General features: G+C 33.5%; 1 protein-coding gene across 1 annotated transcript in view; it reads left to right on the plus strand.

Moving 5' to 3' along the window:
- LOC143076215 (uncharacterized) overlaps positions 1 to 16863 on the plus strand; it is a 31390-nt gene extending 14527 nt beyond the window's left edge. Inside the window, exons 3-5 of the mRNA XM_076251927.1 lie at positions 8280 to 8509; positions 9556 to 9739; positions 11636 to 16863. Of these exons, the coding sequence (XP_076108042.1) occupies positions 8280 to 8509; positions 9556 to 9739; positions 11636 to 15414 (4193 nt within the window). The 3' untranslated portion in view covers positions 15415 to 16863. The remainder of the gene's footprint in view (positions 1 to 8279; positions 8510 to 9555; positions 9740 to 11635) is intronic.
- Positions 16864 to 17705: the final 842 nt, after the last annotated feature.

Genomic DNA, 17705 nt, shown 5'->3' on the forward strand with positions numbered 1-17705 from the left:
TTAAAATGCATGACAGTTTAGTTTGAAAAAAGATAATGTGTACTTCACCATGATCAAGCTTTAAACATACCAAAAATTCAAGATATTAAGTTGAAAGAAGTTATGTGTTGAAAAACAGGATGAACAGTGATCCTTTTATGTGGTTCTTTAATGTTTGTTGTCGGTTACTAAATTAAATAAAATACAAAAAGGTATTATACTCTTTACAGCTTAATTTTATTAACTTTATTAAAAACCCTAACTGGGCATTAATACAGGGCCATTACAGAAAAACCGGACATTACAGAAATAACAGGGCCATTACAGAAAAACAGGGCCATTACAGAAAAACAGGGCCATTAAAGAAAAAAACAGGGCCATTACAGAAAAACAGGACCATTACAGAAAATATGTTATTTTTAATAACCAGTCATTTTTGGCAATAATGTACTTAGTTGGTTAACAAATCTACGTAATAAGTTACTGGTGGATATGATGAACCATATATCGACGTCTTAGAAGACGTCTATCATCCAAAATTAATTTATAGTCAAATGATATGAAAGTTATTCACAATGATTATTACTACCTAACACAGATCAATTTCAAATTTCAAGATGGCGTCACTTTCCCTGTTGCCGGGTTATGTCCTTTTGTAAATTAAAGAATTGGAGAATTTGGCGTATATTTACAAGCAAGGGTATCTGTGTCCCATGGACATATTCTTCAATTATTTTGAATATTATGCACTAATTCAAGATCTAATTACCACACATATACGGTTGTTGCGTTTGGTGAATGTAGATTAATTTTTGGTTTTGGTTTGTCTTTCCGTTAATGAGGGATTTCGATTAGTAAAGAAGTTGAATTTGAAATTATGTTTCTTAAAATGCGCTAAGAGAGATTAAAAAACAATGTACCAATACAGGAGTCGGTTTCACAAAAAAACTTACGACTAAGATTGATCGTAAGTATACTTATACTGAATAGCTCATGACTAACGACCAATTAGTCGTAAGTGTTTTGTGAAACCGACTCCAGACGTTTCGGTTTTTGTAATTCCAGCAAGCAAATTGGTTGTTTATTGTTCGGTCGAGGTTTCAAGAAATGTTTAACTTGACCTGTCATTTCCCCCGACCAAACTCAACACTTGATATTTTTATCAATGAAACAAAATATGTGAAAGGTTCTATTTGCCTCTCCATACTTTTATTAAATTTTCGTAATACAAAATACTTTTAGAATATTAAACAAGTGTGGACACATATCAAGGGAAAAGTATTTTTAGCTCACCTGGCCGAAAGGCCAAGTGAGCTTTTCTCATCACTTGGCGTCCGGCGTCCGTCGTCGTCCGTCGTCGTCGTCGTCGTCCGTCGTCGTCCTGCGTTAACTTTTACAAAAATCTTCTCCTCTGAAACTACTGGGCCAAATTTAACCAAACTTGGCCACAATCATCATTGGGGTATCTAGTTTAAAAAATGTGTCCGGTGACCCGGTCAACCAACCAAGATGGCCGCCATGGCTAAAAATAGAACATAGGGGTAAAATGCAGTTTTTGGCTTATAACTCAAAAACCAAAGCATTTAGAGCAAATCTGACATGGGTTAAAATTGTTCATAAGCTCAAGATCTATCTGCCCTGAAATTTTCAGATGAATCGGACAACCTGTTGTTGGGTTGCTGCCCCTGAATTGGTAATTTTAAGGAAATTTTACTGTTTTTGGTTATTATCTTGAATATTATTATAGATAGAGATAAACTGTAAACAGCAATAATGTTCAGCAAAGTAAGATTCACAAATAAGTCAACATGACCGAAATGGTCAATTGACCTCTTTAGGAGTTATTGCCCTTTATAGTCAATTTTTAACCATTTTTCGTAAATCTTAGTCATCTTTTAGAAAAATCTTCTCCTCTGAAACTACTGGGCCAAATTTACCCAAACTTGGCCACAATCATCATTGGGGTATCTAGTTTAAAAAATGTGTCCAGTGACCCGGTCAACCAACCAAGATGGTCGCCATGGCTAAAAATAGAACATAGGGGTAAAATGCAGTTTTTGGCTTATAACTCAAAAACCAAAGCATTTAGAGCAAATCTGACGTGGGGGTAAAATTGTCCATCAGGTCAAAATCTATTTGCCCTGAAATTTTCAGATGAATCGGACAACCTGTTGTTGGGTTGCTGCCCCTGAATTGGTAATTTTAAGGAAATTTTACTGTTTTTGGTTATTATCTTGAATATTATTATAGATAGAGATAAACTGTAAACAGCAATAATGTTCAGCAAAGTAAGATTTACAAATAAGTCAACATGATCGAAATGGTCAGTTGACCCCTTTAGGAGTTATTGCTCTTTATAGTCAATTTTTAACCATTTTTCGTAAATCTTAGTAATCTTTTACAAAAATCTTCTTCTCTGAAACTACTGGGCCAAATCAATCCAGACTTGGCCACAATCATCATTGGGGTATCTAGTTTAAAAAATGTGTCCGGTGACCCGGCCAACTAACCAAGATGGCCGCCACGCCTAAAAATAGAACATAGGGGTAAAATGCAGTTTTTGGCTTATAACTCAAAAACCAAAGCATTTAGAGCAAATCTGACATGGGTAAAAAAAATTATCGGGTCAACATCTATCTGCCCTGAAATTTTCAAATGAATCAGACAACCTGTTGTTGGGTTGCTGCCCCTGAATTGGTAATTTTAAGGAAATTTTGCTGTTTTTGGTTATTATCTTGAATATTATTATAGAGATAAACTGTAAACAGCAATAATGTACAGCAAAGTAAGACCTAAAAAGAAGTCAACATGACCAAAATGGTCAATTGACCCCTAAGGAGTTATTGCCCTTTATATAGTCATTTTTTTAACAATTTTCACAAAATTTGTAAAATTTTACTAACATTTTCCACTGTAACTACTGGGTCAAGTTCATTATAGATAGAGATAATTGTAAGCAGCAAGAATGTTCAGTAAAGTAAGATCTACGAACACATCACCATCACCAAACCACAATTTTGTCTTGAATCCATCTGTGTCCTTTGTTTAGTATTCACATATACCAAGGTGAGCGACACAGGCTCTTTAGAGCCTCTAGTTTTATTAGTATTAGTATGTTTGACAGTGTATTTTGTGCTTACATTTTGCCCCCACTAGATGATTGCTGAGCTACTTTTTTTCTTCTTTTAGGGCTCTATGTAAAACTGTGATACATTTGTGATTTCAGATAAGTAGCAATAGCTCAACATCTAGCATCGTGTTATTCATTCAATATGAATATTTTATTATTTTGTTCAAAATTTGAAGAAAAAACTTGTATGAATTTCGAACATGATTCCATGTTTAACTATTTTTCAACAGTAGTGACAATGTTTGTTTTTGGTAGACAACGGAACACAAAATTAGTAAAGGAACATCGTAGGCGCACGATTTGTATTTTAATCTGCGATACGATTTGTAACTGAAAATTATCTAATAAAATTTACTATGCATCGGAAGACTTTGCTATCAGGCCTCACGGTCATAAAACTTTCGAGCACAATTTTTGTACTCAGACTCGAGAATCAACCAATCAAATTGCTGGATTTCATGTTTCGAGCATGATTTTTGTGCTCCGAGCACTGAGCAAAGTTTTATGCGAACTGATTGTCAATAAGCTTTTCTTCGTTATCGGCCCAATTGGTCAATCTGTTTGTCAAAATAGACGTAAAATTTAAGACATCACACTCACTAAAAGTTTAGGACGGTAATTATCCCCCTATCCCCATTGAAATAAAATTAAAAAGCATTTTCGAAAATCGGAGCAAAACAGTTCGGCCCGGCAATAAACAGTTCATGAATAATACTGTCATTTCCCGCACTTTTTCCAGTTTTAAGTTTAGAGATAGACTGAAGAATTTCATCTTCGGAGATTTCAGTATCCAACTAATCTATAACATTGTCATTTAAAAATGAGTTAGTTTCAATCAGATTTATAACGTCTTCACATATATCAGGAGGATTTCCACAATGCACCTGTTCGAAATGATTAATAAGTAAGTCACTGTCAGCAAGACATTTATTTTTATTCATTGGTTTAAATGCAGACCAAAATTTTTGAGGGTCAGATTTGGCCTCAGGAACTTTAGCTCGTTTATACTTGGTTACCGCCAACCGTTTTGTTCGATTGTATCCATTTTGTGCTTAAACATTTAAGACCCAGTCTCTAATCGACGTCCATTCCTCAAATCGACGTCTAAATCTGACGTCCCAATAAAATAACAATTTGATTCGACGGCCAATTTCATGTCCCTCTAATCGACGTCTTCTTTTGTTGTTTTCAAATCGACGTCTAATTGTTAGCCTCTCAAATCGACGTCCGTTTAATTGTCTTATCGCAGTGAAATTACATTGGTATTAAAGTGTGGGCTGAACCTAAAACTAAAAAAAATGTTTAAGGAATGACTATAATATTTTTTTCTGCCTTTGAAGCAATAACATAAAAACATGTGGTGCATACTGAATAACCCGTGTAGCGGTTTATTATAAAGTTAATTCCACCTTATGTAATAATGCTGTATTTTGATTGGATGAGAAACATGGTATTTTTCACCAATTTCTATATATTGAGATTTTCATTTCTCTGCTGGGGTATTTGCCATTAGGGACTTCCATGTGCCGGGGTATTTGATAGCAAATACCATGGCAGATGGGGAATACCATGTCTAAAAATAACTTAATGAATTATTTCTATTCTAATATGACAAATTCATGGTCATTGTAAATATATGGTGCCAGATGAAATATTTTGGATAAAAAGCATCATTATTGAATTTGAACCGAATGACGTAAAAATTCCGGGAATGACGTCATAAATAAAACTCAACGGAAAAGAATTGTCAACCGGTCACATAAAACTGGAATCCACTTGTATTACGCTTCATTGAAACTGATGAACAAAGTGTAGTAGTCAGCCGAGAACCAGCTTATTATCATAAAAGGGAGATATATATACAGTCAGTGACTGTACATAAAAAAAATGATAAGACATGAGTATACGGTCAATACAATTCGACTGCACAAATAGCACAGCTGCAGTGTATACAAAAATTATACATTCTAGTCGAAATTTCATATGATACCTGATTATAATAAACTTTCTGAGGTGAACATTCGGTGGAATTAAACAATTTTATCATGCTTACAAGGGGTATTTGCCAAAAATACCGGTTTCGAGGTAATCAAATTTCCCTCGCCTAACGGCTCTGGAAATTTGTACCTCTCAACTGGTATTTTTGGCAAAAACCCCTTGTAAGCATGATATATTTGTATAATGCACAACATTTGTTTATGTGATTTCGAATAGACAGAAAAAAATATTACAGTTATTTCTTATAATTTAATTCTAAATTCCATTTCAATCGGAGTAAACTGCGAAAAAACGTTGATGACGTCACGGTCACATGATAAAATTATGTCTATGAGCTGATAAACAAAACAACATTACTCAATGCATCGGATGCGCACTTCGACAATCTATGTCTCTTCACTAATGCTCGAGGTAAAATATTTGAAAATCCAAAGACGAAGACTATAAACATAAAAGGACAAACGTATAGCCAAAGCCGGGCAAGAAATCAGAACTTTTTATGAGGTTGATATATTCCTTAATCTAAAATAATTTCCAAAATTATTTTAATTTTTTTTTAAGGAACCTAATATTCGTATTTTATGCCATTACTGAAGTATTACTACTTGACTGGTGATACTTTCTGGGACTATCAGTTAATCAGCAGAGGCATCGACCAAGTGGTAGTTATAACATAAACGATATCAATTATGTTCTGCACCAGATATGCATTTGAACAATCTACTGCCCTATAGATGTCTTTCGATTTTGTCTTTGTTTTTGTGTTTGTTGTTTCATTGTCGTACAATGTATACCCAAATGTTATTTGTAAATATGAACAAGAAAAACACGACTATGTAGGTTCAGAATATGAACGTCTTTCAGCACAATGTTAATTTGCATTTACATGTAATAGTTATATGATGTCGGTGATTGTCTATTTGTCATTTTAATTTGAAGAAAACAATATAGCTTCCAAAAGCTACTTCACAAAAAGACAAAACGATACAGATAATATAAAAAAAGATGAAATGATTCAATGAAATTAATAGACATCGAGAGGAGAGAAAATTCTCATCGATCTGACGTCGTTTTGTGTTTCATAACCATGATAACGTCACATTGAACGTTGATTAAGGGTTAACATATTGGACACTGATTTGAGAACGTGACATCAGATTTGGACATCGATTAGAGACCGGACGTCGATCTGAGTCTTAAAAATATTATGCCGAAGATTAGCATCAGTTTGATGATGTTGGTACAAAATTCGAGCATCTTGTCACGCAGAAGCGCAGTTTTGGTTAAACCAATTAAATCGTTATCGTGGCGTTTCAATATTAATCAATGTCTTTTTTAACCATATTTAGCATAAAAACAACATATCATAATTATTTATTTATCATTTTCATCATAACAAGACTCTGAGCCATTAATGTTCTATGATAAATATTTTAAAGAGTATGCATGTTCTCTGGTTGACCACTAAGGGTTATGTTATTGACCGTTAACTTGAGTTTTGTCACTGACAAAGTAGGCTTTCACATTGCTGTCATGAAGTTCTTTTATGAGTGGTAATAGTTCTTTCCTGCGACTTTAAACATCTGTTGGTAACTGCTCTGATATTCCGAACGAAGAACCTTTCAATGTTTTAGCGTTTTTTCGTTTTTTCGCACTAGTTCTCGTTGTGCATATGAAGTAAATTTGGCTAATATGTGTCTCATCTTCTCGCCCCTTTACCAATAAATGGGCATCTGACCGCTGAATTTTGTCCAAGTTTTCGAGCTACATTGTAACTTTACAAAAGTCAAGTATAACAACTGGACAATTTTCAACTTCAATTTCCGAAATACTAGTAGTGTGAAATATCAAATTGTTCGACATTGATTTCATTTCGACGTCTAGAATTCTTCATTTTAGTTTGTCGTTTTCCTTTTTCATATCGGAGATCGAAATGTAAGGCCAACATTTTTGACTTCATTTCTGTTAGTGAGAGGTTTAGCTAGCTACAAAACTAGGTTCAATCCACCATTCTCTACATAAGAAAACGTCTGTACCAAGTCAGGAATATGACAGTTGTTATCCATTCGTTTGATGTGTTTGAGCTTTTGATTTTGCCATTTGATTAGGGACTTTCCGTTTTGAATTTTCCTCGGAGTTCAATATTTTTGTGAATTTACTTTTTTTCTCAATGATTTAGAAACGTTATTGACCTCTTTTTAAAGTTCCGTTAGATCACTCTTTTGTTTGTCATAGTTATCACTGATCAGCTGCAAACACATTTCTACTTGTTTCATACGATCAATAAGAGATTTTGTACCCTGTTCAAGGCAGATAACTTTGGTATTAATTGTAGTACAGTAAAACCTGTATCAACCGACCAGCTACGGGACTATAAAAAGGGCCGGTTTGGACAGTGGGCCGGTTTATTAAGGTTTCCGATTTGACCGGAAGTTAATGACTTGTGCCGTCCGATATATTGCATGTAAAAGTTCTGTCTGATTGTAAATTATAAAATTTACTGATAAATACAAAACGTAATAACGTTATAACTTCGCACGATCGCTGTTATAAATCTACTTATTCATTAGCTATAGAAAATTAAGAAACTGGTTGTTCCTCAAATTAAAAAAATAATATTTTAACCTTTTTTTTTTTACATATCCTCGTATGTAAAATAGACCTCGATAGCATCAGTCTCCGACTTGTCAGTTTCAGTTTTGCTTTGTATTCTTTTTCGTTTTACATCCATCGTTCATTTCCGACGATGGTAGAGCAAGAAAAAGCCATCACTGTATCAAACGAAATTTCACCACGATTGAAAAATTGTCGCACAGTGTATGATACCGATGGATTGTCGTCATCTGGGTGTTCTTAATTATCAGGGTCATTGGTTTAGGGGTTCACAAACACGATGTGTCTTTTAGTTTAATTTTATTGTTCAAAATGACAAACGGATTAGACACACGTTTTACAACTAAGCAACGTCTTCTCCAATATTTTTAATGTTCTGACATGATGTTTTGAAGTTTCTTTTTAGGAAGCCTGAAGATTTGTTGCCATTAGCTATGCTGTTGTCTGGATCAAACATCATTTCGTTTGAAATAAGGCAATGTTATTAAAATCAGGTAATCATGGTAATGCTTCAGAACATAAAGAAAGCATATGGGTGTATTTGAACTTTATTTTACAGGAGTAACTAACTCTGAAAAATATGACACCACTTTGATGATTTGCCTTCTTAGAAATTTAACATCTATTATGCCGCCAACATCAGGTTTTGATCGCCTTCCACCACCCGCTGAAAAAGGTGATGGAGCCGATTTAGCTCGAATAAAGTATTATAGAAACATGTTTGCTCATCCGGAGGACCACGTAATGAACACGGCAGCTTTTAAAGTTGCCTGGAAGACGTTAACAGAGGTAAGTAACTTTAACTTATTTTATCTTTAAACATTATCATTAAATGAACTATTATTCAAATAGACAAAATACTAGTTCATCTGAATAACTTGCATTGTATGTTGTAATATGAGTACATTATTGTTGTCAAGTTTTGTATGCGGGTTATTGATAACTTAGATCCAAAACAAAAATATTTCAAACAATATTCATTGTCTTGTCTCACATGATACAATTTAGAATTTGATGTATATAGATAAACTCGTCATAGATACCAGGACTAAATTTTGTATATACGCCAGACGCACGTTTCGTCTACAAAAGACTCATCAGTGACGCTCGAATCCAAAAAAATAAAATGGCCAAATAAAGTACGAAGATGAAGAGCATTGAGGACCAAAATTCCTAAATGTTTTGCCAAATACAGCTGAGGTAATCTATTGTCTGAGGTAGAAAAGCCTTAATTTAGTATTTCAAAAATTCTAAATTTTGTAAACAGTTAATTCATAAATATAACCATATCAATGATAATTCATGTCAGCACAAAAAGTGCTGACTACTGGGCTTGTGATACCCTCGGGGAAATAAATCTCCACCAGCAGTGGCATCGATCCAGTGGTTGTAAATAAACTCGTCATAGATATCAGGACTAATTTTTGTATATACGCCAGACGCGCGTTTCGTCTACAAAAGACTCATCCGTGACGCTCGAATCATTTATCCATTTAGAATACAACTCATATTTTACAAAGACACAATATATTTTATTTACAGCCGTCACGAAATTTAAAGAAATATTTCGTACACCAAACATATGTTTACTTACAATTTTAAAATACGCGTTAATCTTGAAATGGTTCACAAAAAAGATGATAATGTATTATGAAACCTTACACATTATATTGCATGTCCATAGTATGGATTTAATAAGAAACTATAAGTGCTTTCTTTGCAACAATGCCTGATAAAATTAGGCAAATATCTTACGCAAGATAAAAACTTAAAATTTAACTTGGAATAATGTCCAAAGACTTAACTCGGTGGTACACATCTTTTTTTCTCCACAGGCTATAGAAAACATTGGTGGCACACAGTACAAATCTATGTGCGAAGATGTGAGAAAAAAATTCCAAAAACCTGAAACGAAGCATACTTCAACTGCCACTGATGACAAATTAGGACATTTTGACGATTATTTAACTTCAAACTTCAGTCATTTACACCTTAGACTGCACCGTTGTGAATGTTATGGTCAGTTCATATCAGTCACATTTTTTTTGTATTGCGCAGTTGATAGACTCTATGACAGGTGAATGTTGGCAAATATTTATTAGCACATATTTATAATTTCTCGGCGGCCAATTAATGTGCTAGAATTTGCCATCTTTGTTTCATGGTACATACTTTTTCCGGGTATTGTAATAACGATATTAAGAACGTTGGATAAAAAAAATTCTTAAATTTGATCATGTGTAATTAGTCTTTACAAAGATTTGTTTATGACCTATGAAAAAAGGCTTGCTTTATACTTTATTAAGACAAGATACTGTCATTAAATATCAATTAAAAGAAGTCTTCTATATATCTTGAACCAGTACAGCGCAATCTAATATAATTGTGGTCATCTATGCAGTTACGTATAAAATTATATTCATTTGTCTGGACGGGCAGTTGTAAATATACTTAAGGCAAAAAATGTTTTTTTATTCGAACTTTCTTAAAGAACTTGACCCCTTTCATTATTAATTGATTGATCGGTGTTTTTTTTACAGTTAATGATTACTGGCATATTTTTGTTAAACATTAATTTATTTTTGACTTATAAGTTTTAATGTCCCTTTGGTATCTTGCTTCTGTCATCTACTTTCTTTTTTCATTCTACAGTCGAGCGCCTTCAAAATCATTATTTATCCTTCATAACCCTTCATCTTATATTTATATCAATAGACCGATTATGAGATTACTGAAGTGATGAATATGTGCAAAATGGATATTATATAGAAAGGTATATAAATTGAAATTTAGAGATCAGGCGCCTTTCCGGTGACTAACCTTTACTGAGAAATGTATGTTAGTCAAATGAAGAAAAAAAAACCACATTCAGATTTCTTATCAACTCAGAATAATACATCAAGGGATTCAAGGCTATTGTAAACACTGTTTCAGTTCTTATGAATCTTTGGCTTTCAAATATTTTGCTTTGATCGTTCTAGATGAAGGCAAATTAGGAAAAGCGCCTAGCAAAAGTACACAAATCTGTTGTAAGAATTACTAACAAACCACCTATATGATTCAATTATATATTTTGTTTATGGAAATATGAAAATATTAAAGATTGTCATTTTGACTAAATATTCAGAAACGATTGCTTCAGAAAGATCAGACATATAGAATGAATGTATATTATGACACAGGCAAGGAATCAGCAACTTAAAATGTGTATTCCTCTCAACCACTGAAGGTTGCATTTCTATAAATATTGACAATACAATTTCCCATAGGAACTCCTTTTACGGCTAAAACTGTACCACTTTTACTATGAAGTTTTGAAATTTGTTTATCCTAGAATTGAAAGTTCATATGCACTACAATGTTTTTCAAAGGTTAAAATATAGGGCTGTGCGGCATATTTTCAACGTTTATGCCCTGAACTTTTCAGAGTTTAAACTAACACTAATTTTCTTAACTACCCCTACCTCGAATGAAGGATTACCACATATTTCAATGTAAACAATATGTAAATGCATATTTACTGGTAACATTCCCCAGTTATGTCTCTATGAGATGGAACACAGAGAGCATAACTGGGAACCAGTATGTAAACGAAGTTAATTTTCTATGAATATCCTAGATCTCCCCAAAAGAGGCGTGTTTTGAGAAACAGCTGTATTTACAAAGTGCAACCTATATATTCGCGGAGGTCCAATGGTCACAAATTTTAGTAAATCAACACATACAAAAGGTTTGCCTTCGAGCCCTTATATTTATCTACTGTATTTGCCTTTTCTATACATGATGTATAATGTGTGAGTTATGTTAAACCATATTTTCACTTACGCTCACATCCTGTTTTGCATACAAGTTTTTTTTCAGTATCTCAAGAACAAACTTATGTAATTAAATTGATTTATTTATTCTTTTATGTAGATTCTCATGAATTGGAAATCGAGAGTTGGGAGGAAGAAAATAAGAGGTTTGTAAAGACACCTGCTACAGATGTCATTATGAACATTCTAAAAGACAAGAATATCATCACCATCACAGGTAGATCTGGCGTTGGTAAATCAATTACAATGCACCACATTGCATTAACCTTTCTACAAAAGAAATACGATATAATACCTTGCGAGAGTCCGATACAAATATTTTCCCACTTTAAGAGAAATAAATATCAAGTATTTATTTTAGATGATGTTTGTGGGAAAGTAACATCAGTTTCTAATGACGTTGAACTATGGTTAAAAAACGAAGGGAAAATTTTGAATTTACTTACGAATGGAAACATTAAAATCATTGCTGCAAGTCGATTGCAGGTGTATAGAGAACATCAGTTCCAGTATATTAAGCTCTTCACTAACAACACTATTGATTTATCTGCTGGAAAATACGGTTTATCGCCGGAAACAAAATATGAGATATTGTTAAAATACATACCCAAAATTAGCGACGAGACAGCAAATGCCATTTTATTTAAAGTTGTCGATATTTTTCCGTTATTATGTTATCTGTACCATCCAAAATTAAACATCATAGATTTTTTTAAGAATCCATTTGAGTCATTTTGCCAAGAATTGGACGAGCTGCATAAACAGGCGGATAAAACAAAACTGTGTGCTTTATTTCTATTGGTTGTTTATAATGGCAGCATTTGCAAATCATTTTTTGAAGAAGAAATACATGAAAACTCTCAGAAAACAATTAATGCTGTATTCGAAAGTTGTGGAGTTAGTCGTGGTACACCGTTATGCTTACTAGAAAAACATTTGGATGCCTTTGTTGACATTTATCTGAAGAAAATTGGTGGACAGTACGCCACTATTCATGGTACTATATTTGAATTCCTATGTTTTTACTTTGGAAAGAAGATGCAAAAAACGGTTATTAAATATGCTGATAGCGAGATCATACGTGAACGATTCCATCTAGAATCGTTAAATGAAAAACATGAGGAGTATGCTATTATTGTAAACAAGGAGAATGAAGACGTGTATTTTGCTAGGGTATTGCATGACTTAACAAATGGTAAAGTTTTAGACGTATTTCGCAACATTCAAATGAAATTTGAAAAATACAGATGCAACCTTATTCAGCGTATAAAAAGTCTCGGAGAAAGTAAAACAAAAGAGCTTTTAAACAAAAAGGAAGCATCAAGAGTGACTCTTTTACCTTTGTATATAGCTACACATTTTGGATACACGGACTTTATTCGTTTTATTCTGCAACATACTGATGTCAACAATTGTTTTGAAGAAGATTTGCCACTCAGTGTTGCATGTTCTACAGGAAACGTAGAAGTAGTAAACACATTTATTGCTGAAGGTTTTGACATTGCGTGTTCTAATTCAGATGGGAGGAATTGTCTACATGCAGCATGTGAAACAGGACAAACTCGGATTGTCAAGATACTTCTCGATAAAGGATCATCTATTAATACCGGTTTGAAAAATGGGTCTACTCCACTCATGATAGCATCAAATGGTGGTTATACAGAAACCGTAAAACAATTACTTCAGAGTGGCGCCAAAATCAATACTAGAAATAGAGACGAAAATACCGCTCTTTTCTTTGCGTGTTTTAATGGCCACTATTTATCAGCTGAATTACTTGTTACAAACGGGGCAAATATTACAGAAGACTTTGGAAGAGTTTACCCTTTATTAGCCGCCTGCATAAAAGGTTTCAGTGGCATTGCTTCTTTTTTAATCAGCAAAGGCGCCAACGCAAAGTATACTGATTTAAATGGATTTACTTTACTCAATCTAGCGTGCGCTAGTGGATCCATTAACTTAATAAATATCCTTTTATCAAACGGTGCAGATGAACAAGTAAATGACGCTTCATACATAGATGGAACAACGCCACTCATGTCTGCTGCCGCCCGCGGCCATGTACAAATTGTAGATTTATTGTTGCAACACAATGCTGATGCAAATTATGCTGCCAACAATGGTTTCACTGCAACAATGGAAGCTAGTTTAAACGGTCATATACCAGTCGTTGATTTCCTAAACCATAATAAAAGCACACTCAAGAGAGAAGGGAAAAATAATTATACCAACTTGATGGCTGCTTGTATGGGTAGTCACGTCGATATGATCAAGTTTCTAATTGAAAAAGGGGAAAATATTTCACATCGTTCTAGAAAACAGTGGTGTTCTTTGATGTGTGCTTCTAAATATGGAAACGATAAAGTAATATCTTTTCTCTTAGACAAAGGATTAGATATTAATTCTGCTGATTTATTGGGAAACACTGCATTAATAATTGCAAGTTTTTTTGGACAATTCAAATCAGTTGATGTGTTAATTAAAAATAATGCTGATATAAACAAGGGTAATATGTATGGACATTCCCCAATTATCGTAGCAAGTAGAATTTCTCAGCGTTTGGTGTCGACATTAATTGAGAAAGGTGCGTCTATAAACCAAAAAGATCTTAGTGGAAGAAGCGCATTAATGCATGCTTGTATCGTTGGAAATGTTTACACAGTTGAGATTTTGATTGACAACAAACTCGACATTAGAGACATTGATAATAGTAAATGGAATGCCCTAATGTTTTCCTGTGTAGCAAAGAATGCAGATATAACTCAAATGCTAATAGCAAAGGGTTGTGATTTAAAAAAAACTGATGAAAATGGATGTACTCCTTTAATGGTTGCTTCTTTTGTCGGCAATGTGGATGCAGTTCAAATTCTCCTTGATAACGGTGCATGTATTAACGCGAGGGACGGACTAAAATGGTCGCCGTTAATGTGGTCCTGCAGGGGGAAAAGAGGTACTGTTATTAAACTTCTTCTCAAATATGGAGCTGATGCCAACCTTACTTCCAATGACAACACATCTCCACTTCTTTGGGCGTGTGAAGAAGGTGAGAATCAAATTGTTGACCTGTTAATTAGTAAAACTAATTCTGACAATATGAATTCCTGGGCGCACCTGATGTGGGCAACAAGAAAAGGAAATAGAAGTATCGCAGAAACATTAATTGAGGAAAGTGTGGAAATAAATAAAGGCGATTGTAAGGGCAGAACGCCGTTTATCATAGCATGCTGCTACGGACATTCACGTATTGTTGAATTGTTGATTGAAAACAAGGCGGATATTAACCAAATGGACACTGATGGATGGACAGCCTTGAATTGGGCTAAACGTCTCAAACATTCGATAATAATAGACATATTGAATCATCATTGTGCTGTTGAAATAGATGATTATTCCAAAGAACAATTACATTTTATGTGGGCATGTGCCGGGGGTCACAACGATTTAGTAATGTCCTTTATTCAAAATAGAATAGATATTAATTCCTTGGACAATGCTGGCCGTACTCCCTTGATAGAAGCTGTAAAATACGGACATTTGTCAACTGCATGTACCCTACTGTGTGAAGGAGCTGACGTTAACAAACCGGGTTATCACAACAATACGCCACTAATTGAAGTTTCAAGGACAGGCAATTTGGATATCGTAAATTTGTTGGTAAAATACAAAGCGAACATTAATGATTCCAATGCGATGGGTAATACTGCTTTAATAGAAGCAAGTAAACATGGACACATTGATATAGTTAAAATGTTAATAAAAAACGGTGCTAATATTTGGCATGAAAACAAAAAGGAATGGAATGCGACAAGTAAAGGCCGTTTGCATGGAAATACCGACGTTGTAAAAACACTAGAGAATCATGATAAAAATATAGATTAGGCAATACTTTCTGAACATTTAAAATTCGATGGATTTCAATGTTCATAAAATACAATAAAAATATTGTCTGATAAATTTTAGAACATATTAACACCTTTGAGTGATATTACAAATGTATCTTTTCCAATTGCTATTTTTTAAACCTTGAAATGAATTCAGTTTAAAGTGTTGATAAAAGAAATGCAAATCATCTTAGGTGGTCATTTCAAAAGATGGAATGAAGTAGCACTAAGATAGGTTTTGGTGGGGACGAAAAAGGATAAATATTTTAAAAGTGCTTTTTTTCCTTAAAATTGAGAGTGGAAATGGGGAATGTGGCTAAGAGAAAACAACCCGACCATAGAACAGACAACAGCAGAAGGTCACCAATAGGTCTTCAATGCAGCGACAAACTCCCGCACTCGGAGGTGTCCTTCAGCTGGCCCCTAAATAAATATATATACTAGTTCAGTGATAATGGACTTCATACTAAACTCAAATTACACACAAGAAACTAAAATTAAAAATCATACAAGACTTACAAAGGCCAGAGGCTCCTGACTATTAGAATTACGAGTCTAAATTTTAGTAATCGGGTTCCAATAATATATCCTCAAGAACTAGAAAGTAAAGAAACAACAAACACGGCTTCCTCCGACTTATACATGGAATTTGACATACACGGTCATCTCAGTACCAAAATCTATGACAAAAGAGACGATTTAAATTTAAAAATTTTCAATTTCCCCCATCTTAATAGCAATACATCAACTTCACAAAAATGCATATGGGGTATACACTTCCTAACTCATTCGGCAATCAAGAGCGTGCAGCTGCTACTCAGACTTTATAAAACGTCACCAGTCACTGTGTCTTAGTAAAAAGTAGAAGAATCTGGGATTAAAAAGAAAGTCTTGTCCTTTTTTTTTTTAAATACATCGGAAGGTACAACACCTTTTTGATAAATGTTCGTTATCAACTTTCTTAATAATACATGATGGTCTTGAAGTATATATTCTAGGTACTGACGTTGTTTATCATCTTAATTACGTGATATATAAGTGTTTTTATTTGTCTTTGTAAATTATTAACTGTTTAATCCATTTTTGGAAATACCCTTTTGGCATGGCTCGATACTTATACATCCCGTCATTGTGTTATTGTGCTTTTCATTTTATGTATTCTTGTGTTTCATTTTTGCTTACGTGCTTTGTCTTTATGCCTTTTTGTTTTTCTTTGTTTTCATATTTGTTTGTTTTTATAGTGATTAGGATTTTAACACAATGTTGACTAATGTACCCCTATTTATGACGTTTTTACCTATTATGTCTGTCTTCTTTGTTCACACATTGTTGTTATTACAATGATATTATGCGACTCTCATATAATCAACCTTTACAGTTTATTCCATTTTTTTGGTAATATCCTTTTGGCGGGGCTCGGTACTTATATATCCTGTCATTGTGTTATTGTGCTATCTTAAATTTTTGTATTTTTGTATTTTATTTTTGCTTGTTTGCTTTGACAAATGTCATTTTGTTTTTCTTTGTTTTCATATTTGTTTGTTTGTATATATTAGTGATTAGATTATACTAGTTACACAATGTTGACTGCTGTATCCCTATTTTCTTTTTACGTTTTTACCTATTATATCTGTCGGTTTTGTTCACAATTTGTTGTTTATACATTGAAATTTTATGCAACTTTCATGCAAGTGAGAGGTTCAGTAGCTGACAGTTGTTTTCCATTCGGTTGATGTGTTTGAGCTTTAATTTCATAATGCAATTCGATAAAGGACTTTTAAATTTTGATTTTACTTGAAGTTCGATATTTTTGATATTTTACTTTTTAATTAGATCGTTAATGTGATTATTAATCTACAATAAGCGGAAAAAGACCCGTGAAAACACCCATTGTAGCATAAAGCAAGGTCAAACTCGTTTTTTGAAACTTTCAAATGAGCTTCTATTTAGAATTCCTGGCACCCGTTAATTTTTTATCATTTTCATTTATTTTGTGTCATGTGTTAAAAGTTTTTTCTATAATAATACATACTAATATTGTTAATAAGCAAAAACCATAACTATCTGCTTATATTTCAGCAATTATGGTCATTTCCACTATTTCTACTTATAAGAAAGATCATGAGTCGCGGACAAAAAGTCACAATACAGTTTTTGAGAAAAAAAATCTTGGAATAAGAAAAAAACTAATTTTAAAAACATTTTTTTTTGTCTTACTTGAAGTATTCTATATGAACAACTTTGTTATTTAAATGTATTGGATAAATATAAATAATGATAAAATAGTTG

The sequence above is a fragment of the Mytilus galloprovincialis genome, chromosome 5 (genome assembly GCF_965363235.1).
Source record: "Mytilus galloprovincialis chromosome 5, xbMytGall1.hap1.1, whole genome shotgun sequence".
Taxonomy (NCBI): Eukaryota; Metazoa; Mollusca; class Bivalvia; order Mytilida; family Mytilidae; genus Mytilus; species Mytilus galloprovincialis.